The 26384-nt window shown below is 42.1% G+C and overlaps 1 protein-coding gene across 1 annotated transcript in view; it reads left to right on the top strand.

The window, feature by feature from the left end:
- The window catches only part of LOC310963141 (A-type potassium channel modulatory protein DPP6-like), a gene marked incomplete at both ends in the record, with an annotated part of 165365 nt that overhangs the window by 82417 nt on the left and 56564 nt on the right, over positions 1-26384 (top strand). Inside the window, one exon of the mRNA XM_083935823.1 lies at positions 16251-16365. Coding sequence (XP_083791949.1) covers positions 16251-16365 — 115 coding nt within the window. The remainder of the gene's footprint in view (positions 1-16250; positions 16366-26384) is intronic.

Below are 26384 nucleotides of genomic sequence, written 5' to 3'. Positions count from 1 at the left end.
TGGCCGCAGTGAATACCAATCGCTGTGGGTGTGGGCCAAGGGACGTGCAGCGCTCTGCAGTGATATCCTCCTTTCCGGCTTTCTCTCTGCGTCCCCCTCTCTCTGGTTTTCTGTATTCCCCTCAACTCTCTTCCTCTACAGCGACTTAGATGACTTTCTAGTTAGTTTGCTGCTGGAAAGTTTCCACGCAGAACGCCTTGCTGGCTGTTTGACGCTGTCAAGAAGATTGAGCAGCTCATTGATCTTTAGCACTTATTTTGAACTGGAAGCCTCTGGTTTAAGGTCTGTGTGTCACATATTGAAGCATACAACATAACAGTATACCATGACACTTTACTTGGGTTGTAAATACTGAGAATGCCGAGCACTTGTTCTGCTCGGGGTGGCTGTGGCTCAGGGATAGAGTGGGGCCGTCTTCCATTCCAGAGATCGCATAGAGATCGGCGGTTTGATCCCCGGCTCCTCCGGTCTGCATGTCGAAGTTTCCTTTGGCAAGACACTGAACCCCGAATTGCTCCCTGTGCTGCGCATGGGTATGTGAATGGTTAGATTACATTAAATGGTATGTAGATGCCATCAGTGTGAATGTCTGTGTGAATGGGTGAATGTGACAGGTAGTGGGAAAGAGCCTTGAGAAGTCATAAAACTAGAAAGGTGCTATATAGATAAGGCCATTTACCAAGTCCATTTGTTAAATTCAAATAAATGGTGACTATCAGATCGCAGCAATGTTTTCTTTTGCTCTTGGCCACAATCTCAAACCTTAGCCAAGTCAGTATACTTGTCTAAACTTAACCAAACCTTAATATAAGTGGTAAATAAGAGAACATGTGTTGTAATCGGCATATATATCAGACAGATAGGTTAATTGTGCAAGCATCCAATTATGAATACTTCCCATACGTTTGTTGGAAAAGCCTATTTTTGTCTACTATTTTGTGAGTTAAATATTTGACAAATAAAAATATTTTTCTCATTTCACTAAGAACGTTAGGGCAACATATAACCTTAAAATATTTAACATCAGATTTTATATGAAAATTGAGTGTGTGGTTATTATCAATTTAGTTGATGTAACTGTGTCTCATGATATCTCGATATCTGATTTCATCGCAATACCAATACCACTGAAAGATAATTATCATTGAATTATCCAACCCTAACTGACATCCATAACAAACATTCTCATTTCAACCCAAACCATGATCTTTTATTAAACCTAAGCAAGTATTTGCGTTGCCTAACTTAACCAGGATGTTCCCTTTTAACAATGTTAATATGCTGTTTTGACAAATTACCTACAATGTCCTCATAGTCCGGGTTCCTTTAGGCATGAGGACAGGTTGGATGTGCTGCATCCTTTACATTTATGTCTTGACCTCTCATTGGTTAATTGATACAGACTCTGGCATCGTGTGTTGTGTATATATAGTATAAGAAGGCTGTGCTTTGTGTAAAACACACAGATGAAGGCCCTGTGCTGAAACATGCTGATTAAATGAAGCACTTTTTAGCAGTTCCTTGGGCACCTACTCGACTGCTAAGGTAGCAAGAACACTCTTTGTACAACTTAGCTGAAGTTGAGAGAAGAATTACCCACTGATTACATATGGAACATTAAATTGTGTTTACACTCTGTGTCAATAGGAATTAATGAATACGGGACCTGTAGAAGGTAACTCGACCAAACGGAGGGAAGAATAATGAGTTGATTTGACTGTGATGCAGATTTCCAAAAGGAGTTAAATGTACTCTGCAGAGCTGACGTGCAAATAATGGGTGCTACTTCTACACTCATTTACTGTAATTTAACACTCAGGATTTACTGTCTAAAGTGAATAATACTGGAAAGACAAGGACTTCTGCTGTACAGCTTATTTTTGAGTTTGTCACTGACAATCCATACAAATCCAATTTAAGTCAGAGGTCTGGGACTTGCAAGTTCCTCACGGTGTCAGCACATCACACATTTGCACACAGAGGTCTGCCTTCAGATATTTGGCTAATGATGTCCTGGAACATTTCCCGGTTCTCCCTTTGAATAGTACACAGCAGTCAGAGGGATGACCACACAATTCATCATTTTCTACTTGCAGACCTCCCCCTCTTCTAGCAGTTATTTCTCTTCAGTATGTACAGTGCTGCTGAAGCTAAGAGATGAAGGTAAATCTTTGATTTAGCGGAGCCACAGAAACGTTTGTGGATACATTTTGCTTCCCATGACAGACGTGTAGAAACACTGCCACAGGAAAAGTGATGAAATGAGGAGAAACTCTGGATTTATTCTGTATTGTTCTTTTTTCCTAAAGAAGACTTGTGTGTTCAGGCTGACAAAATAGAGGGTTGAAAACATTTTCTTTGCATGCATTTTACATGAGACTATGTATCTCATTACTTGTTTATCCATGTCACAATGCATATGCACGAAGTGCAGCTATAACTATAGGGGATGCTCACCGATAAAATCCCTAATCAATCTCTCTGTTTCCATAGTGACAAGGAAAAAAAAACAGAATAGGCTAGATGTAATTAATTGCCTCTATTAAATGTGAACTGGCATGTAAATGGGAATTTGTTTAGCTGCTTCCGAAATCATACGTAATGCACATATTTTATCAGTAATGGGACTGGTGATGATAATTGGTTGTGGTGAAGCAGATTCCTCAGCTCTGTGCCACACACACACACACACACACACACACACACACACACACACACTGACTCCTCCTCTGGCAGTGGGTATTATTATATGCTATTTTACAGAGATGTGATTCAGTGCAAACTCTGCAGAGAGGTCAGCTGGCGGTGGCGCCCTGCCTGCATCTCTCTAATGGACTGGAAGAGATTCACTCGCACATCCAACAAACTAGGCAGAAGAAGCTCAAGAATTACGCACACACTAGCCAGTCGGAAATTAGTTCTTTCGGCTTGAGAAACAAACAAGACAGCTTTTATGTACAGCTATGTTGTATGACAACAACCAAATTGTCCAATTGGTTTTGATTCAATCACATAACGTTGATGTTCTTTGACCTGTGAAGCTCAGAGATGTCTGGAAGGAGGCATGCAATTTTACAAACTTTAACTCAAAGATAAAAAGTCTGATTGAGAAAGTGCACGAAAAAATCCATCTATACTTTAAACCACTCAGACAATTAGAGAGGATTTGGATTTGAGATTAATCTGCTCATATTTTTGCACAATTTAAGTCCATTTAAGGAGGATGAAAGAAGCAAAGATTCCAAATCCCTCTATATGAGGATTAGAATCACATCTCTGCCTGGTAAAAATAAGTTGAAATGACACATTCACTGTTTCTTCTTATGGAGAAGTTTAGTACAGTGTGGAAGGGAGACCAATGCAGTAATTTAAACTACTATCTACTATTACTATGTGTTTTTAATTATTTAATGCAAACATTCGTTCTAAAATACACTTTTGGTGCAACTTAAGACACATCATCAGTGTTGACACCTGGGTTCATCTGGTGTTTCGGGTCTCACAACAGACCAGGGGACCCAGCCGGGGTGATCAAGTCCCGGCTTGTGTCTTTAGAGCATTCGCCCACTGAATGGGTGAGGAGAGCGGAAGGAGGGGGGGGGTCAGGGGGAGAGGACAGGAGTGAATGTAGTTATGGGTAGGGGAGGTTGTAGGCTTGTGAGAAAAGGAAGGTTTTTAGACGGGATTTAAATGTTGTGAGTGATGGAGAGTCGTGGATGGGCTGGGGGAGAGAGTTCCAGAGTCGGGGTGCAGTTCTAGAGAAGGCTCTGTGTCCGAAGGTTTTGAGTTTGGAAGGTGGCATGGTCAGAGTTAGGGAGGAGGAGGATCGGAGGGCTCGGGAGGGGCGGTGGGTGGTAAGGAGGTCAGAGAGGTAGGGTGGTGTCAGATGGTGGAGAGCTTTGAAGGTTAGGAGGAGTATTTTGAAGTCGATGCTTTGTTTGATCGGGAGCCAGTGGAGGGTGTAGAGAATGGGGGTGATGTGTTCACGGGAGCGGGTGTGAGTGAGGAGGCGAGCAGCAGAGTTCTGGACCATTTGGAGTCTATGGAGGGAATGGGAGGTGATGCCAGTGAGGAGGGAATTGCAGTAGTCAAGACGTGAGGAGATGAAGGCGTGGATGAGGGATTCAGCGGCAGGGGGCAAGTCAGGGGGCAAGTGAGTCAGAAAGGATGGAGTTGAGCATGGTGGCGTAGTCATCAGGGGAAGAGGGGGCAGAGTCGGGGGGGAAGGCAGAGGATATGAGCTGGGAGAGGGAGAGTGGATTGACTGATTTGATGTTACGGTAGGAGATGGCACGCTTTTTGGGATTGTGGGGGGAGGGTAGAGGGGCGGAGAAGATGATGCATAGGTGATCAGAGAGGGGAAAGGGGAGGGGATGTGGGTTAGAGACGGGGAGGGAGGCAGAGCAGACGATGTCGAGGATGTGGCCTTTGGTATGGGTGGGGAAGTCAATATGTTGGGTTAGGTGGAAACAGTCAAGAAGAGAGAGGAAGTCAGATGTCAGTGGGGCGTTGGGCTGATCGATGTGGATGTTCAGGTCACTGGTAAGTAGGAGGCGGGGAGAGAGGGAGGACGTAATAGGGAGGAGGTCGGACAGATCAGAGAGAAAAGATGGGTGTGGCTTCGGGGGGACGGTAGATTAGACCAGCAGTGATAAAGTTGGGAAGGGAGAAGGCAAGGTGTTCGAAGGATGAGATAGATGAGAGGTTGAGATTGAGTTCAGTGATGGTCAGGGATTGTTTATTCGAGAACGGCAACGCCTCCCCCTCTGCCGGAAAGACGGGGTTTGGCGATGTAGCTGTAGTTGGGAGGAGTGGCTTGGTTGAGAGCGTAGTAGTCCAGCGGCTGTTGCCAGGTTTCACAGAGGAGGAGTAGATCGAGGTTATTGTCCAGTAACAGTTCAGATATAACAGGTGATTTGTTGGAGAGGGAGCGACAGTTCAGTAGTGCAAGGGAGATGGATGGAGGAGCGGGGGAGGGGGAGCGGAGGTTGTTGAGGTTGGCAGTTCGGGAAGTGGGAGCGGGGGGGGGAGTTAGTCCAGAATGAGGGGATAGGTGAGCCAGCGGGGAGCTGCTGGTTGCGGGGGGGGGGGGGCCAGGGCCTCGTGGATGAAGCGGCGATTTCGATGGATCCCAGCTTTGCTGGCTGCGGTGGCAGCAGCAGCAGGAAGGAGATGGTTGTTGTTGAGGCGGTGGAGATTGGCAGCAGTGTAGGTCAGAGGGGGAGGAGTTGGTCGAGAGAGTGTGAAGTAGCAGAAGTGAAGATCCAGGGTGTAGATGGGTCAGTATTGGTGAAAGGAGGCGAGGTAGGATGTTGGCAGTGGCTAGCATCTGGGTAGCTAGAAGCTGGTAGGCAGTGAGTTGTGTGGGCGCAGCAATGAACCAGGGGTTGAAGTAGGTAGAACCTTAGCTGCTGTGGCTTTTCCCCAGCCCTCACAAAGGCGATGGACTGCCTTGATGGTTGTTGGTGTTTGCTAGAGGAAACCCCTTTGCTGATTGCTTCCGCAATTACCCGTAGCACTTGGTCATGGCGCCAGCGGTAACGCCCCTCTCCTAGTGCTCTCGGGCAGCAGCTCAGGATATGTTCTAGCGATCCAGCTCTCTGGCAGAGAGGGCACAGTGGGTTCTCAGCCAAGCCCCGGCGGTGGAGGTTGGACGGGCTTGGGAGGACATCGTAGACCGACTGGACAAGGAACTTGATCCGGTGTGGCTCAGATCGCCATAGCTCTGACCACGAAATCTTCCGGTCAGCTGCCTCCTCCCATCTGGTCCATGCCCCCTGCTGCCGCATCCCTACTGTCCTACTGCAGATGGCTTCCTCCACCCCTGCCCGAACTCGTCCTGGATCAGCTGACGCCTTTCTTTCCCCTGGGCCTTGTTGTAGGAAGGTCTTGGGTTGCTCCCGAGTCCTTCCCGTCCGAATGCAACTGTTCCTACCAGCTCATTGTGCCGCAGGCGGGACTCAGCCCGGTCGACTGCCTCTTGAGCACACCACTTCCTGCCGGTCCTCACTTCTATGCCAGCCGAGGAGACTTTGATGTCGCTGGAGTCCCTATACAGCAGCACCTCTCTTGCACTGGTAACCATAAACTCCTCCGTCAGACTGCTGAAGGGTAGTTTGAGTTTGTTGTTCCTCCCGTACAGGGCGATGCTGCTGAGGCTTCGTGGTAGGCCCAACCACTTCCGCAGGAAAGAGCTGACCTTCCCCTCGAAGCAATCAACGGTGGTCATTGGCACATCATAGACCAGCAGTGGCCAGAGGAGTCGAGGCAAGATGCCATGTTGGTAGAGCCAGGCTTTAAACTTCCCTGGTAGTCCTGACTTATCCACAGCTGTCAGCCAGGTTCCCAACTCGGTGTTGTTGCTTGGAGAGCTGCGGTGTCCTTCAAGGTGCAGTCATAGATCTTGCCCAGGCTCTTTACTGGCTTCTCTCCCACATATGGAATCTGGGTGTCCCCAATTGAGAAGCAAAACCTTTCTGAAACCTTCCCCTTCTTCACCACCAGGGACCTGGACTTGGTTGGCTTGAAGCTCATCCGTGCCCAGCAAATGAGACGTTCCAGGCCTTGGAGGATCCATCTACAGCCCGGGACTGATGTAGTAGTCACTGTCAGATCATCCATGAACGCTCTGATAGGGGGCTTTCTCATGCCTGAGTTGGTAAGTGGTCCTCTACCCTCCACCTCTGCTGACTTCACCAGCATATTCATGGACAAGGAAAACAAAACCACAGAAATGGTGCATCCTGTGATGATGCCCTTCTCCAGCGGATGAAATGTAGATGTTACTGTTCCGGAAGTGACTCTCAAACTGAGGCAGCTGTAGTAGTCCAGTATGAGGTCCTTGATCTTGCCTGGAACATGGTGTCAGTCGAGCGAGGTTTCCACAAGCTTGTGTGTAATGGACCCGTAGGCGTTGGCAAGGTCGAGCCAAAGGACTGCAAGGTCTCCTTTGCCTTCCTGTGCCTCCCGGATCAGCTGGGTGCCGACTCCTGTGTGCTTAATGCATCCTGGGACCTTTGGGACTCCCCCCTTCTGCACAGAGGTGTCAATGTACGTGTTCCTCAAGAGGAACTCCATTATGCGCCGGGCAACAATACTGAAAAATATCTTGCCCTCGACACTGAGGAGTGAGATGATCCTGAATTGCTCGATGGTAGTTGAGCTCCTTTGGAATCCAGACCCCCTCTGAGTGTCTCCCCTGCTGGGCCACATTCTTCCTTCTCCAGATGACCCTGAGGATCGTCCACAGTCGCTTCAAGATTCTGGGGCATCTCTTATAGACCACATAAGGCACTCCGCTGGGGCCTGGTGCTGAATTAGATCTCGCTGCCTTGACAACTTCCTCAACTTCTTTCAAAGTTGGCTCCTTGATGTTAAATGCAGAGGTGGGTTCTGGCGGAGTTATCAAGGTTCTGCATGGCCCAAAATTTTCCTCTCTAGCGCTATCACTGTAGGTGGCATTGAGGTACTTGTTAACCTCGTCTTCAGTGCAGGCAAGGTGACCATTTCTTTTTTGTCCGAGGATCTTCTTGGTGAAACCAAAGGGGTTCGAGATGAAGGCTACGCGTCTCCTGGCTCTCTCCCTACCCCTCCTCCTATGCCACTCTGCTCGGTGGAGGGTGGTGAGTTTTTTCCTTATGATGCTACAGAGCTCTGCCAGCCCAGCCTTCTCCTCCTCCCTTGCTACCTTAAACTGCCGTCCAAGCACCCTAAGCTCCTGCCGAAGCTGGCTGATTTTCACCTCCCGTCTGTTTGGCTCCCCTAGATGTTTGGTTGGCTGTTGTTCCTTTATGCCAAACCTTTCAGCACCAATACTGACAATCATCGCAGACATTGATAGCAACTTCTGGTCTGCAACCCCCCCTTGCAGTAACGTCGAGGACTTGGTCCAGATCTTCATCAAACTGGAGCCACTCCAGTGGCAGCAGGCCACATGACCCGGCGGTGTTCGGAATGCTTGAATCGGGAAAAGGCTTGTGGGGCGTGGAGGGACTGGGCACTGTGGGTTGACTCCTGGCCGGACTCCTCCTGCATCTCACCAGCTACTGGACCTGTGCGTTGCACCACCTGCGTCCCCGTCAAACATCTCATCTCATATTTCATTACAAAAATAGAGATTTATATATGTGTATTTTTTCACTATGTTGCTTCTTTTTTATGTCTTTGTGTATCGACAACTTATTCTCAAATAGCAGAGCCTTATTATTTCAACCTTTTCACTACACCATTACAGCAGGTGTCTCCTCCGATAATTCTGAAACTGTGTAACATAAACCTAATATATCCTTCTATTTGTGACTGCCAGATATTTGTTGCTGTCGTTTTCTTAGTTGAATGAAACCACACGTAGTCTTGAAAAACTTAATTTGTCTTTAATTTCTGTTGACCCTCATGTCAGCAGTTAGTCTAATCTTCAACTCCTGTGGCTTCTGGTTGTATCAGACATCAGCCACGTCACCCTGAGAGACGCTGCTGTAATTATTTTATGATTTGCATCCGCTGTTGGAGAGTCTGTTCCCCGACACAAGGTTACAGTTTTTCATCAACTTAGATGCCAACTTGTTTCTGTTAACAGCGTGTGCCATCTTGTGTCTGTCAAAGCGTCAGTGAGCAAGCCACTGAACTCCTGGCTGCTCTTCGAGGTTTCTCTGGGTAAGTGCACAAATTAAAGCTGACTGACTTATTACATTCTACTGCTGTAGTCTGTTTTATTTTAGCAGAAAAGTACACTTGGCTGCAGTCTGTTGTACTTCCCTCTCTGCGTCTCTGCATGTTTTCAGGCTTTCTACAAGTCCCCTATAGCTCTTTTTCTATACATCTCTAGTAGCATTGTGCCATCAGTGTATCGTCATGCATGCCTAATGAGAATGTGGTATTTTTGGTAACACTCATAACTTTATGTATTGTATAATTAAACGATGGAAGTATGCATGCAAGTACAGAAAATAGACAGACATTCACAGTTGCCCACAGGGCCTTGAATAGCAGATACCTTGCATGCTATAGCTATAACATATTCATTGAGAATCAGAATTAATGACCTATACCATCACTAATACTGGAGCCAAAAAGCATTATCATTTCATCCTCAGGGAGAGAACATGTAGTCTACGCTCACACAAGACATTTTAGTTTGAGCTATTAAAGCAGCAATGGAAGATGGGCCAAGCCTTCATTTCCAGTTTAGAGTCCCATAAAGGTAGCAGAAATTACTCAACCCATAGAGCCTTTTCTCATGGCGTGTTCTCCACCGCTTTCCTCCCCTTGAAACATGGCTTTGTGTTAGAATCATACCGACAGATTTAGACAATCTCATGTGTGGCTCACAGTTTCATACAAAAGCAATTCAGAGTTTACTTTACTTTACAGAGTGACAAAACAAACAAAAGAGGTGAAAGCATAGAGACTGATAGGCAAAACGGAAAAGTCCTAACTCGGCAGAAATGTCTTTTATGAACTCTTAAAGGAAGAAAGTGCAGATATAAACCTCAAATTAGCAGGTTGGTTGTCCCATGCTTTAAATACTGAATGCTGTATGGCATATTTCTTTAGAAACAGAATCTGATATATATTGTGGGGCCATAGTTTTATAGAACAGGGCCTGTATTCACAAACAGGGAGTTTAGGATCAAGTCTTAAAAAATTGGGTGTGTCATTCCTAATTTTTGGTAAGAGAGTAAGAGTAAGATCAACGCGTTTTAGTGCTACAACCAGTTGCTGTATAAGTTGTTGGTAAGTTATGTTATTTTGTTATAATTCCTTCTTAAGTTAGGGTGTAAAGTCAACACTAATTAATACACTAAAACTAGACAGTTTGATAATAAAGCTGTGTAGATGTTTGGTTGCACCATAGAGACATAAAGTTGTACTTCATAAAATTTCCATCTATTTAATTGTCTTTAAGTTGCTATCTATGAAATAGTGAGTTAAAGCAATGATGATTGACCATATGACCCTCTAATGAAAGCACTTCTATTTGCCGTTTTATATCCGTATCTGTGGCGACATGCCCGGGCTAGATGTAAATAATCTGCCATGTTAGTGACCCTCACCAACTGTTATGCTGCGTTCACTTGTAATCAGAAAATTCCAACTTCTGAGTCAGGCCTTTAGTAAAGGGTGTGTGTGTGTGTGTGTGTGTGTGTGTGTGTGTGTGTGTGTGTGTGTGTGTGTGTGTGTGTGTGTGTGTGTGTGTGTGTGTGTGTGTGTGTGTGTGTGTGTGTGTGTGTGTGTGTGTGTGTGTGTGTGTGTGTGTGTGTGTGTGTGTGTGTGTGTGTGTGTGTGTGTGTGTGTGTGTGTGTGTGTGTGTGTGTGTGTGTGTGTGTGTGTGTGTGTGTGTGTGTGTGTGCGCGTGTGCGTGTGCGTGTGCGTGTGCGCGGCACAGAGCTGAGGAATCTGCTTCACCACAACCAATTATCATCACCAGTCCCATTAATGATAAAATATGTGCATTACGTATGATTTCTGAAGCAGCTAAACAAAATGCCCATTTACATGCCAGTTCACATTTAATAGAGGCAATTAATTACATCTAGTCTATTCTGTTTTTTTTTTCCTTGTCACTATGGAAACAGAGAGATTGATTAGGGATTTTATCAGTGAGCATCCCCTATAGTTATAGCTGCACTTCGTGCATATGCATTGTGACATGGATAAACAAGTAATGAGACACATAGTCTCATGTAAAATGCATGCAAAGAAAATGTTTTCAACCCTCTATTTTGTCAGCCTGAACACACAAGAAAGAAGAGAGGTGAATGTGTGTCAATAAAGTTTATAAAAGAGGAGAAAAAATACAATTGTCAACACTCATAGTGACCATGAATGTGACAAGATGGAAGCTCTGAAAGAACACCCTTAACCGCAGTCACATCTTACTGCCACAGAGGCTCTTAAAATGTTATTACTGTGAATTTAGACATTTCACCAAACATTTCCAGCTTTCTCTATCGTCCAAATCGTCCTGAAATAGCCCTTGGTGCTCAAAACTCTTGAAAAGTGTTAGACTGGCTTCTGCACTAGTTGACTCTCAGAGACATTGTTGGCACAGTGTTGCATTTCACACTCTCGGGGAGGGATGAACACTGATGATTCCCACTCTTCAGATGTGAACATGACAGCTGCTGAGGACAAGAGAACACCAGGATCTTGAGGTTGGACCTGTCCTATACCTTTTTTCTCTCTCTGTCAAGTTTTGGTCACGCCTCAAGCTTTCCTGTCAGTGAATCTTCCTGCAGCCTCCCGACATGTTATTTATTTACTGTTCCTGCAAGCTCTGATGTCTGTCTCCTCACTGCTCATTGTATACCTAATCTCTCCTCTGCCACAGTCTTTTATAATCACACCATCATCACTCCAGCACATAAGGTCTAGCTAATTAGTCCCATCATTATTTTAATTACAGATCAGAGGGGCATGATCAGGAAGGTTAGGCAATGTTTCCAGCCTGTGTCTGCACCCTTACACACTGGATAAATGATCACCATTATTCCCTCCAAGCCCAGGAATGTGACATTCATTTTTGGTGGTTTTTTTTCCTGCTGAGTCATTTTGGGTGCAATTATTAGTGCGCTTCAACACCAGTAAGGTATGGATCCTCAAATGAATGCTGCTCATGTGCTCTCTGAGAGAGAACTGCTGAGGATTTGTAGATTTTCTTTTTTTGGATAGTTTCCAGTGCCAATATGTTCCCACAGAGATGCTGATCTATATGGAAATGCTGTTTGACATTGACTCCTTCGTCATCGTAAGAGTGCAATAGATTTTTCAGCATGCCAGATGTTACTGTTGCAGAAGGGGAAGATAAAATAAGAAGATCAATTTGTGTGGCCACACACACACATAGTAGCCACTTCCTACTTACTTCCTGAGAGCTCAGACTTTCTTTTCTGCCAAAGTAGAACGGTCACACTAAGATTTCCTCCCACCACAGTAAGAAAGGTTGAGTGAATTTAAAGATAATATCTTCACCTGGAAGTGTTGGTCTAAGATACAGTGTGAGATTTGATGCTTAACTGAGCAGCTGCGTTGATTCTTGTAACACATACTGGAACATAACTGCATGGACATTAAAATGAACACTTTACCTTTACCCAATCACCTTTGCTTCACAGCATGCGTCATTCTAAAGCTCATCCAGCTTTAGTTTAGGCTGAAGAATATTCACACATAGGCCTACACTCAAAGATAAGATTGTTATATACGAAAAGCTGTGATGGTATCATGTCTCCCTTTCAGTTGTGTTATATATGGTGCGGAGAACACATAATAAACAGTCATTGCTCAGCATTACGTGAGGATTTCTTTAGCTCTTTTATTGCGCGTTACACACATTGAGCGGTCTGTCACGCTCGCTTTCCAACTCCCATTGTTGCATGTAAGTAGTTGCTTTCTATAGAGGAAATGTTTCTCCAATTTCTTCACCATTTTCCATACTGGAAATCCCACTGAATCACTGTATCAACCACAACAATCAGCAGTGGGCTCCATGCCGCTCTCTTATAAAACTCCAGTAGGATTTTCAGTTCTGCAGAAAAAAGACATAAAGATTGTTACAGAGAGATTGCTCAGCACAGAATTATAGAAAATAAATCACATTGTAGAGCGTTGTCTCATCGCCCAGAACATTGTATTTTATCAGTTGATCTTGGAAACCATGCCCCGCTCAAGACAAACAACTGAATGTTTATAGATCTGTTCATTATGAAATAATTGGCCGTGGTCACTGGTGTCACATTAGAGACTTGGTCGTTCATTAATGTGGAGTTTAAAGCATATTTTGTACTTTTGTCACTCAGCCTGGGTGTGACGGCCTCTGCTGTAAGCCGGGATGTGTTCTGTTCTTCTACATGTCTTTACTGATGACACAACTCACCCTGTGGGATTGGCCTTAAATGCTGGTGGTTCTCTTGGACAAAATAGTGTTCCAGGCATTGATGTATTAAGATAACTGGATACCATTCCAGCTGGATACCAAAGCTACTCAGAAGGACATGAAACCAAACTTTAATTTCTACATCTAAAAATACCCAGATGATCAGCACTACTTTCTACATACTTCTTCACTGTTGCGCCCCTAGGAACAGCTGCACTAGACACTTCTCCTGGCCGTGCGGCTTCTTCTGGATTAGCGCTTTGCTAATTTGCCTGGGGATTAAATGATTTAATCATGAGGCTTTTGCAGATGATCAAAATGCTATTGGGCCGAATGAATCAAATACTGTTAGTGAAAGTCCTTTCCCGGGGGTTGTGATCTCAGTGAACTTCCTAGGGGCCTTGTTCCAGACCGACTGCTACTGACCTCAACTTCCTGCTCCCATCTGACCTCACCAGCCCAATCAGCCAATACCAATGCCAAGGTGCAGAATGTTACAAATGACTGTCCCATCGATCAGCTTGCCACAGTGCTTCTTTAGTGTAATTAATCATTTTAGTCAGGATCCTTGTAGACTACTGTGTTTTTTACTGGGTGTTAACTAAGAGGCACTAATGTTGGGGTTACGGGACTGAGTGGGGGACTAGTGACCTCTATTGTTGCTCTTTTTGTTAATTCAGGGGGAAAGTGTCTCCTTGGGGTTATGCATTAGTTTTACAAGATGAACAGCTGTGAATTGAACTTGACAGAGGGGAGGTTTTTTTGTGTTTTGTTTGTTGGCTGATTCAGCTTTTCATTATAGCCAGCCTCATTGGCTTTGTTTGTGACGGAAGTCGTTTGTATTGATGTTGCTTGTTACCAATAAATGACAATTTACACTTGATTACTCCGGCTGTGTTTTCCCTTAACCCTAGACTACATAGGGATATGACATAAATTGGGGCTTGAAGGGGATATTAATTGATTCCTGCAAAGTGAGGTCTGTATCTGACAATACACATGCACATGTAGGCAGGATTAGACAGTGTGAGATTGCTGAGAGCTGTAGTAATTCCAAGGTTTGAACTTGAAATGCAGCACAACATGCTTTAAAGTAAGAGAAAATACAAATAACATGTAGAAATAACTAACGGGAAATCAGAGGGAAAATAGAACATTCTTGATAATAATGGTTAAAATAAGATGAAATAGAATACACGTTGTATGCCACAAGGAAAATAACACCCACTGAATTACAAAAATATAGAGAAATACAGTGAAATGACTATGCATATTTGCAGCATGGACATTATGCATCATTAAACTCTGCAGCAGTATCAAAAAGTTTTCCATTCTACTCTGATCCATAATCTTTCTTTTATTTTAACGTCAGTGGGGGTGAATTTTTCAGATGAAAGCTCAGGAAGTATTTCACCACGAGTGCACTCTACCAATTGATAAATCATTTTTTTGTCAATTTTGGATGAATTCGGCAACCATGGAAAGTTTTTTTTATTCACAGTTACATCAGCAACATGTTCTTAATTTGCTCAGTTTTCCACCTCTTACTGGCTATTCATCCGGCGCAGCAGAGGATCATGGGTAATTGGGTATCATAATATGTTTATGTTTTGTTAGAATTGTGTTTTTATATCAAAGTTGAAATAATTAAAAGCGATGACTATAACTAATACAATAATGACTTCTGGAAGGGCTCTATCATGTCTACCCTCTCTAATCTGGAGACACATCACATGTAAAGCAACATGTTGAACATTTTCTTGTTATTTGTGTTGTGCTTCGTGACTGTCACTGCTCTGCAATATGGCCATACAGCTTACTAAATGTTGTAATGAATGTTTGTAATGGGCAGTAATGGTAAATATCCCCGATGCTCTTATCTGCATGCTAATGTCTTGGGCTCCTTTCAATTAAGGTGGGAATGAGGTCACTAAAAGGTTTGCTTCATAGCACAGCCATTCAGCTTCATTAAAACCTTAGTGTTTATTCATTAAGGCTCCAGCCACAGGTCCCCAAAGCACATGGTCTACTTCACTCTTTTTATCTTCTTTAAACTAATTATGAACATCTTAATCATCCACTAATAGTTTGGGCTCTTGACTCACAACCAAGAGGAACTCTTGGTTGTGGTTTATCTGTGTGCTAGCCAGACCAAGCAGGGCTGAGGTGAGGAACTTCCAGCTATGCTTTGTTTTAAAAGTCGCACATTGAGCCATTTTTTTCTCTCAATAAAGGTGCTTCAATTAAGTCATCATCATGCTTCAGCTCACACAGGAGATTAAGACTACTAGATGTAAAAAGATCTAAAACAACCCTCATTTTACAAGAATTGAACAACCTACTTTTAAATGTAATTTTTTTTTTTTTTTGTATTTTAACAACAGATATAATTAATTTATGTGCATTTGATGCAAAACTTGAGAACTGCAAATCAATACATTTTTCATGACAACACGACAACAAAACCGGCTACAACTTAACCAGTAGTCTCCGTTGTAAAGCTGTAAAATAAGGAAAAGCTGAGGGCATGGAGCTCTGGACCTAAAGTTTGGAGGACATCCAGAGTTATCCATAGCTGCTGACTGGACTGTCTTGAATTGTTACTGTAATGTATTGTGAAAAATGTGCGTTCATTTAATTTTTTTGCTGAACAAAGCCTCCTGCCGCACATCACCATGTGTCGAATGCATTTCCTTTGCACAATATTTGATTTGAGCATGAACAAGAAGCCTAAATCTGCTTTCCCCCTATTCTTTTATTTCTCACCCTGCAGTTATACTTTGTCTAGTGCCATATTACTTGTTAAAAAAAAATAGTTTTCACTTTTAACAATATTGCACTGCAGTAAGTTCATTTCGGAATTTGTCGGTCAGACAAAAAATCCCCTCAAGGTGACTCGTAACCCAGACTCGTTTTCTTTTCTCAAACCCAAAGCTTCTCTTTGCTGTTGCAGAGCTTTTGTCAAGCATGCAAATCACCAACATGTCGCGGGCCCCATTTTTTTGTGTCACATTCGTTTGTGGGTGATGGCCACTGATGCTCAGTTCATTAAAGAATTTTCCCTCCTCCTCCTCCTCCTCTTACTGGTGCTGGCGTGTCTCCTTGAGAACCGAAATGCTGTGACTGACTCACGTCTGTCCTTGACTGACACGCCTACCTTTCCTTTTCATGAGTTTGCCATTTATATTTTCTCTGATTATTTTTCTTTTCTTTAGTCTCTTTAGATATTTCTTTTTCACGTCCTACATATTGTTCCTTTGAATATTGCTTCCATTTTGTCCTTGCTCTGTAAGTCCTACTCTGATTCTCTCCCTCAGTAGTCTTTTTAACTGTTTCTGACCATGTCTTTTCCCCTCCTCTCTGTGTGTATCTGCAGGAGCTGGTGGGCAGTAACCCTCCGCAGAGGAACTGGAAAGGAATAGCGATCGCCCTTCTTGTCATTCTGGTCATTTGCTCGCTGATCGTCACCTCCGTCATCCTGTTGACACCAGGTACACGGCGCAGGAGGAGCAGGCGGGGGGGTCAAGACACCACACATTGCTCTGTTTACATGACTATTATTATGCACAGGCATGCCCATTAGGTTTCACAATCAATCCCATCACGAACAGTTCAAACAATAACGTGTGTAGGCCTGCATCTTTGTCCTTGTGAGTGGTCCACGATCTCATGCACTGTTTGCAGTGTCACCCACTAGCGGTGGACAATATGGCAAAAATATCATATCACGATTTTTTTTACAGTAAAATCACAATTTCGTCACATTTTAGTTACTGAAGTTACTGAACAGTGAAACCAAATTATTTCCCTTTGTAAAAAGCAAGCCCTAAAGAGAAAATATATAGCAAAGCATTTATGCCAAAGAAACTTTCTGAACAGATTTTGCCAACTTGTGCCAATAGACATGATGTTGATGCAACCGGTTTTCATTTTTTCAGCTATGACTTCCTGCTAATCTCTGACTCAAACATGATTGGGGATGAGAAATCCTTGTCACTGTCTGTAGTTCGCTATGATTGGTTGATCAGCAAGTCTTTCGGGTGGGCATAAGGTGGACTAGCCAATAGTTGGATTTGCCTGAGGATGCATCTGGATAGAAGAGCAGAGCAGAGAATGGCCGTGAATAGAACATGCCCTATAGACGATACTACGATCAACATGTTCTAATCCTTCACGATCTAATATTGTCATATCGCCCACCCCTATCACCCACTGTAATGGCGCAGTCGTTAATCTTCCATATGGGCACTCTTTCTTGCTGTAACGGACACATTTAGTGAAGGTCAGTAAACTTCATTGGAGTCAGCTTGCGCAACATTCCTTTCTTCATAAACACAGTTTCCATCCGTCTCCTTCACTTAGTTCTTCCTTTTCCTGCACACACACACAACACAGGATTTCAACAAATGCCTTCGTTATTTTAAGGCACCTGAGTTTCATTTCAGAGTGACCTTCAGGTTTTCAAGTTTAATCAATAGGCCGTCCTGGCACTCCTGTTTATATCTAGGCTCATAAAGCTCCTTGATATGGTTTTATGCGCTGCCAGAGCCAAATCAGTCAATCCAACTGCCAATGTGTGCGCTGTATAATTCAGTTACAAAGACACTAATCACTGCGCCCCTTGTTTATGATTTCCTGTCTCAGACAATCACAGTTAATGTTTCGGCTTATATCGTGGGCTTGTTGGCAAAAAATAGATTCAGAGTTGTATTTTTTGTCATAATAATCCTTAGAGACGGCAGGTGTCTGAGTAGGGAAACCTAAAACGCCTTGTTACCTGTTCCTGGGGCGTTTGTCATGGACTCGGATGAACCAGAGCTGTCAAATGTGCCAATTCCAAACAAGGCGGGTGGAGAGTGGAGGCCGGGCAGGTGGTGTCTACAGCTTGTACCACGCCCTAATCCGTTCCCTCCCTGCATCGACTCTGTATGCTCAAGCAGAACCACTTTTCCGCTCCAAGTCTCGACACAACCCCTGTTCTTGCAACAACTGTGGAGCCTCCGGCAAACTGCCCTGTAAAGAGACTGTTCGTAGAGGATATTTGGTGTTTTGGAGGCTTTTATTTTATATATATTATAATATTCTATGACCTCATCATAGGCAGTTTTGGTTGTTGTAAATTAATTGGGTATCCTGACCAACTGAGATGGGCTTCAGGATAATGCAGCTCCCTCATGCCTCAAGGACAGTTTGTTTGAGCAAAGGCAGTTTATTTTTCTCCTTTTTCCTATTCCGGATGGAACCGTTAATGAGTCCCTGGATTGTAGTCAAATGCATTTTTCTGTACTTACCTAGTTAAAGAAAAAGCTTTTCCTATTATGTGCTGTTATGCACCTTTAATCTGAGACATTCAGCACATAAAATAACCAACACATTTAGACTCAAAACTTTTGAGTTATCATACTCTTTTCTTTCCAGGGACTTTAAGTTTCTTAATTGTTGGCACTTACTACTATAGATTTCAGATTTGCCTTTCCTCGGTCCGCATACTTTGTTATGTAAAGTCAGTCTGGGGCTGTTTTCCTCAGCTTTGGTGCTTTGGGTAAAACTTATTTCTCTGTCAACATGGTTATGCCCCCATGCACAAAGTCAAGGTCACAATGAGCACAGAGCCCTGACCTCAGTTCCATCCAACACCTTTGGGATAAACTGGAACGCCAATCACATTTTCACTATTGCTCTGCAGCCAGGTCCCAAAATTTTGTGGAAAACCCACCAAGATGAGTGGTGTTTATCGTAGCATTTAAATGCTAACTTGACTCCGCTAGATGGATTGATTCTCACTTGCTCAGCATATCCATCTGGGAACTCTTGTTTGGGGATCTTTTGGGAAGGGGAGAAAACACTAGCTGTTTATTGGATAAACCATCTGTCTATCACCAACATACAGACCAAACCAACCTATCAGATTAACAAAGCATCTGACATGCCGTTTGTGTAACATGGATTTATAGATCAAAGGCACAATTTCAGGTGCGCGGTCCATATTCCGACAGAAGGATCCAGAGAAAAAAGAGTAAGGGAGAGGCTTGCTTGATAGATGCGCTCATCTCATCCCCGGAAGCTGCTGTGTTGTTTACACTGAACAGTCGCTTGTCGTTGCATCACACTTAAAAACGCCTCCAAACCAACGCTATTTGGTTGTTCACTTGGCAAATGGCTCCAAATTTTCTCCGTCGCACGTTGTCAAACTGATCTGCGATACAAAGGAGCTCAAGAGATCAGGATGGTCTCACGAGGCTATATTAATGCCCCTGGTTTTGGAATTAGAGGATAAAAAATCACATGTACCTTTTGAGCAGAGATGAAGTGCATTTGAAGGAACCTTCCTTTTGAGCAGCAGCATCTTTTGCACGGCCCACATCTCAGTTGTAAACGATGCAGATTTATTGGATTTTTCTTAGCGTTCTTAACAGACTCACATTGTAAAAGGTAATTGGAGCAGGTCAAGGTGCTTACTGTATCAAAATGCTCAATCCACAGAGAAACGCTCAGAAACTGTGACTTCAAACAAAACAAAAAAAGCCGTCAAGACTAATATAAGGTTGTGATTTCACAACTATAATATACTCATAGTCATTACTGGCTGCCCTGACAGCGCAGATGTGCAAGACCCAAAAACACCTACCAATCAGAGCAGGGGTTTTTCAAGAGGGCTTAAAGATACAAGCGCTTAAACAGTGCATTTCAGGCAGAGAGTGAATACAGGTATTTATAAACTTAAGGATGTAAAAATGTTGTAGAAGAAACCCAGAATAGAAATATAAACCTGAAAAACAAGCATCATATGTCCCCTTTATAAAAAAGACACCCTTTTTTCTGGTCAGTAAGAGTATTGTATTTCACATGCTATTGATGATAATCTCCAAAGATGCAGGCTACAGCTTTATTGCACTCTTTTCTGTGCGGCAGTGCGCTCTATTTAGGATCATGTCTGTGAAGAAATTGCTATCTCTGCCTCTTAAAAGGAATTCCTTCCTGAATGATTGTGAACGAAATAGTGTGTAGGAAGAAAGCCTTTATTCTCTGATACTGATATCAGATCTATTGTATATGCTTACTCAACTCATCTCATCTTCAGCCCCTTATCCGGGGTCGGGTTGCGGGGCCAGCAGCTTTAGCAGGGGACCCCAAACTTCCCTTTCCCGGGCCACATTAACCAGCTCTAACTGGGGGATCCCGAGGCGTTCCCAGGCCAGCATGGAGATATAATCTCTCCTCCTAGTCCTGGGTCTTCCCCGAGGCCTCCTCCCAGCTGGACGTGCCTGGAACACCTCCCTAGGAAGGCGCCCATGCTTACTGCTGCTGTAAAATTCAAATACTGTTTGTCAACTTATCTGTAAGAATAAAAATAACTCTGCAAAAATATCACCACAATTGAAAAAAATGTAAGCTTGATTTTTTAAAATATATATATTTTGAACAAGCAGATTATTTACACTACTTCTACAATAATACAGTGTTTAGGGCTTAATTCTAGGTATTTGTTTTGTTTTGTAACACAGTTTAAATGTCTTGGGAAGTATTCTCCTTTTAAAATGCTGAATCAATTGTTATTTTACATATTTATTTTGTTGTTTAGCCTGTCTGATTTTTTGGCAGCAGAAATAAGCTGGGAAGATATTATTGACATATTATCACCTTTGAAATGGAGAATGTGTTGCCTGTTCACACATTCAGCCAGATTAGACATCAGGATTAGCATTCATCTAGAGTCATGTTTCTGTCCACCTTGTAGTCCAACATTGGCTCTCCTTTTAACAGTTCTAGCCATATTTTAGCCTCCAGTTCAAAGGTAGCCTGTTAGGTTTTACTTTGGGTTCAGTGATCGATCAAAACTCTATTGTGGTGCAAAGAGGCCTCGCTACATTAGCATATAAACTGCTCATGTGAGCTGACCCTTCTGGGGCCGACATTTGGCTTTTGTCAGACTAATTCAAAAATGTCTGCTGATGATCACAGCACTCTGTGTGGGTGAGATAAAGACATACTTTGCTACAGAAAATGGAATCGCCTTTAAGAGGTTGTGCTATGTATAAACCTGTCATTTTAAATATAGAGTCTCACCTGTATAACTTAATTCTTCTGGTCAATCCCAAAATCTGGCTATCATAACAGATTATAAAATCACTATTTATCCCATTTAAGCCTCGCCATCTGATGGGAGGCTGCAACTTATGTGCACTATTATGTCCCCCTGCAGTCTATACACAGTCTGGTGACTCTGATTATCACACTCAAAACTCGAGTGATGCACCGAGCAGATGCCTTCAAAGGTGTTTTTGTCCCTCATGATGAAATCAAGAAGGAACTGAGGATCATTCGGTGTCCGTCCATCTGTTAGACACAATATGCCCCGCGTGTGCTTCACACACAGAAGACACACAAGTGCAGAGAATGATGAAAGTCATTGTTGCATTCTAGCACTTAAAACCCCTTTGAATGATAAAAAAGTCATTGTATTTGATGAATTTTGTCTAAAAAGTTTTCTTCATTTATTCTTCAAAAATATTTTCTCCAACATATTAGCTAATATTGACTTGCTTTGGCTGAATGGGGGGGGGGGACTTCTTTTATGACATCATCACTATCACTCCTAGAAAAGGCTGTATAAATCTATGGCTAACAGTGTTGCTTTTGAAGGGAAATTATACTGGGTATAGTATTAGATAGTCAGCCATTGTTTTCTGTCTGAGCCAACGCTGAAATTAAATATAACATTTAAATCATTAACAATCAAGATAACTACCAGTGTACTGTAAGATAATATCTACTCCATAAAAGTGTGTTTTTTGACCTTGTCTATGAGTTTGTTCTATGCCAATATACTCACCTCGTCTTGCTTCATCAGCTATTTAAATTCAACTGCCTAAAAAGCTAAGCTAACTGCTCTCCCAATAAACAGCTCCCAACTCATAGATGTGTCCCGTTTTAAATCCTATTTCTCCACTGAACGGGCGTTATCAGTCACAGATATGGGCTAGAAGCCCAAGCCTCCACCACAACGACTTCCTGGTTGACATAATACAGAAGTGCCAAAAACTGAAGTTCTCCAAGTGTCCACTAAGAGTAGTTTGCACAATGACAACAATGAGGGGGTGAATTTTTTTTGTACGAGGCTAGTTTTTATTTTATTGGAAGTTAAGGTTTCTCCTCAGAGGTATACGTGAGCCAAATGGACGTATATCTCTCCCCCCAACGTCACATACATGCCCTTTTTTGGTAATCGGAAATGAGGTGGAGTCAAAGTTTGACAAGATGGCGACACCCATAGGCGAGTACCATTGGATCAATTTGAGAGAACAGATCCCGACGGGTATGCTACGTCCATTTTTTATAAAGTCTTTGGTTAGAAGGGATCTGTTCCACCTACAGTAGGGATCTGTTCCACCTACAGTACTAGTACGTAATTAAAATTAATGCTACTTGGTTAGGTTTAGGAAAAGATTTGGGTTAAAATACTTTTTGTTAGTGGCAGTAGTTAAGAACTTCACATGACTACTACGTGAGAAAGTAAACTTTGATAATACTTAAAAAGTCAATGTTAACTTTTGGTTTCACACGGGACATGAACACCAGTATCCTGGGTGAAAGTCCTGTTTGTTCAATCCATCCACTGCCCAATCATTCCTTCTAACGCTGACTTTCTCTCTTTATACTAATCCCTACGATTGATGCTCTTAATACTACATCATTTTACAGCCTGTTGAGCAGTCGCTCGACGTGGATGAGTGATCCACCAATAGACATAACTGCCTAATACAACCAGGAGGCGGAATAGGGCCATACTGCCTCGTAATTATGGTAGTGATAACTACTGACAATGCCCATTCAACATCAGAAGTGGGTGTGGTTTGTATTGGATGATTTTCACTTTTTTGACATTGAAATAATTCTTAATTACAGCCATGTTTACTTTTGAATACATTTCTGTTAAATGCCTGAAATTGTATAAGGCTGTGCTGATCATATAATGTATTCCCCATGATCTGTTATTGATATTTCAGATCCTCCTGAGACACTTTCATTGAAGTGTGAATGTAACTCTTTTACTTATTATTTTTCTCATGTAAGATCTCATATTCTCATGACCACATCCAGTTGTTGAGATCTCACATTGATCCAAAGGCTGACATTAAACAGATTTTTTCTCCAACAGTGTGTAATGTGATGGTGTTAACACGACAAGAGGAAGATGTTTAGTGTCATTTTATGGGGCCAGACTCCCCTTTTTCCATCCATCTGATCTTTAAAGATGATTTCTCTGACAGCTGCGATACACGGATCAAAGCATGTGTCAGATTAAAATTAGGGGACGCGGTCACAGTTAGTCTTTGCTGAGAAAACATCTTAATCTCACATTTGTGGTTCAGCAGTTCGAAAACCTCTCCCTTAACGACTCAGGTTTGTTTCTCCTTATGTCCAGTGTGTCCATTACCGACATGCGTCATTTATGTTGAGCCCAGTTTGATCGCTTGTTAATCTGGTGGTTTGCAAATGAGAGTACGACATGTCATGCTGGATGATGGTTCTTCCTTTTCACTGCTACATAAAACAGTCTGTAAAGATTGTTTAACATGATTTTGCCTAAAACCTATTAAAGCCAATCACACCATACTGTATTTAATGACCAAATTCTTTCAAAACTAATGAAAGTGCTACGCTTTATTGTTTTCATGTTATCCTTAAATGTAGTGCATCTTTTAGCCTTGGGGTCACTTTTTTCCTTTGGATGCACTTTGTGAGCATGTTAGCATGCTAACATTAGCACTGACCACATTAGCCAGGGGTCATCAAAAAACAGACATTCATTTGGGTGTACAATCACTTCAAATCTGCAATAGATTAATGTGGAATAAATACTCTTTAACTTTAACACTTCAATCACCTGATTCAGTTATTGGTGGTCATTGGGTTAGAAGGTTTCTGCTACACCTACTGGTCAGGCTGTTCTCATTTACTATTTGTACATATACCAACAAAACATTATGCACTGTAATTTGTATATAATCTACGTTTATATGTTTATTACTGTAGACATTATGTCCAGAGCAAAATATCAGGTGACGTACTATAGCATAATATTTTGCCAGGGGGACCAGTGTTCATATCCCTCTGTTTCTTAGAAGTACAGTGACAAACCACAATACTTTTTGTCTAATCTTAAAGTATTTTTGTTCCATTTCCACCATATTTTAATAGGTTCCATACAAACATGTTGAAGAGAAAACATTGTACCAGTAGGTTCCAAAGGTGGTTATCATCCATTCACATTGTAACAGTCTCCCTTAAAACCCCTTGGTGTCGCTTTTTAACACTCTGGGATTCCCGTTATGAATTCAAACAAATCTAATTTTACTTGATTTAATTTTGGCAACAAAAACACAGGGAGGAGTTGAGGATATACGAAAGAATTTTATGTAAGAATAATACTTTTGATAATACTCCCTACCAGAGTAGGGCCACACTTGTTTTGGTAACTCATCACACTGTAGTTATTTATCTATTCATAAAACGCTTACTATGATAAATGTATGTGTTTGTGAGCATTTACATTTGGTTTCCAAACACCATCCTTTTAATGCAAGAAGCTTCACATTCACATTTGCACTTGCTTTTTGTTTGTCTTCCGGGTTTTATTTTCTTAACATTATGAAAATACTATTCCCCATTCTAAAGATCAGAGCATCTAACAAGCACTTAAACACATCAGGTAAAATGTTTTAAAACCAGCCACATTTTCAGCCACATATACCAGGCAGCCTCTATTATTATACCTTTATTAGATCCAGTGATTTACTTACATGAAGTGAACTGCCGCCTGCAAAGTAGCAGAGGCTTTTACCAGTCTGAGAACCTTTATCACAGTATGATTTTTTTTAAATAATCAGCTGCGAGGTAAAGTGTATGCAATTTTTATTTCAGTGCCAGTTAAAAAACCTTCTCTCCCACTGAACAGTCAAAAGACATCCAACCTTATGGCCCTTGAAACTCACCTAAAAGCATTTCATTATTTCGGGTTTCAATGGGCAAAGTGTAAAGTGTCACATAAAGGTCTGTCCACTTATACTCATGCATTTTAACATGGCAGAGAATAAAGTAAAGAAACATACATTCCTGCTCATATTTCACCCTCTTTTTGTCCGGTTTCATATTTTGCTGCGTAACTTCTTCCCCCAAATCTGGTTAAACCACTACCTAAATATTGAGTCTGTGCCTCTTCCAGTCCTTGTTATTACTAAGATGATATTCTGAACTTTCTACTTTTATTTTTTAAATAACAACTATAACTTCTCGTCCTTTGTTTAACTTTATAATTACCTGTTTTCTTATTTCTTTTCCTCTTTTTGTGAAGCAATTTTGAACATTTTTTGTAAAAAAAGATAAATTATTTTATGACATAAAATTAGTCAGTTAATCCTTAATCCATATAAAAGAACACATACATTTGAAGCTGTTGCAGCCAAAATAAAAAACATCATATAGCTGAGATATAAAATGACAGCTGCAGGATGGACACTGTCAGGCTTAGCAGAGGGATTAGAAAGACAGTCAGTAACAGAAATATCACAGCTTTGATCCTGATACCAACCAAAGTATCCATCAACTGCCATGTTTTGTCACAGTGCCCCTGTGCAGGAGGCTGAATCCTTTAAATTCAATAACCAAACCACAAGTTGATAGCACTCTTGTTTGAATCAAAGCAGCTCCTGATATATATATATATATATATATATATATATATATATATATATATATATATATAGCTTTTTAATCTCCCACCATGTATATATGGAGGTGAAATTAGTCATATTGTGTAGCAGGACATGATATGATAAGCCTTGACGGGGTCAATTAAGCTGAAGGGAATTGCAGGAGGCATCTGCTATGAATCTTTGTGTCTGTTCTGATGATCAGAGGTTGCCGTAGTCTTAATCAAAGGCCTGAGGGAGATACAGCAATGCTCTGCTTTGTTATTTCACTTGTGTTTTTTTCTGTCTCAGCTTCGTTCTTTCATTTTTTTTCCTCAGGGTCACTTTGACCCCAGCACTTAAAACCTCCAGAAAATTATGTAATTACGGTTGTTACCCAGCTTTATGTGGCAGATAGTTTTTTGTGACACTGCTGACTTTATCAGTACCCCTTTAGATCAAACATACATTGTTTTAATGGCTTTATAGCCTGTGGAAGCTTTTTACTGTCCCCAACATGAAATTGCCTGTGATAATGACCTCAATTTCAGCCAAGACAACCTTAACAAAGGTAAAAGGTTCATATTTCTCCTATTTTTTATACAAACTGACCGTGTAGAACACTGGAAGCATACAACACATTTAATCATGTTAATTTCATGTTTACCCAATTATCCCCTTGCCTTCATTATATTTTACTCACTGAGCAAATGCGAATAAATCCTTCTGGCGGAGTCAGGTTAGTTGTCTCCATTAAATACGAAGAAAAGTAATTCATTATAAAGTAAAGAATATATTTCACTCAGTTATTATTCAGT

This window comes from Echiichthys vipera (assembly GCF_963691815.1).
Source record: "Echiichthys vipera genome assembly, chromosome: 21".
Taxonomy (NCBI): domain Eukaryota; kingdom Metazoa; phylum Chordata; class Actinopteri; order Perciformes; family Trachinidae; genus Echiichthys; species Echiichthys vipera.
The sequence above is the reverse complement of the archived record's forward strand: the minus strand, read 5'-3'. Positions and strand labels throughout refer to the sequence as shown.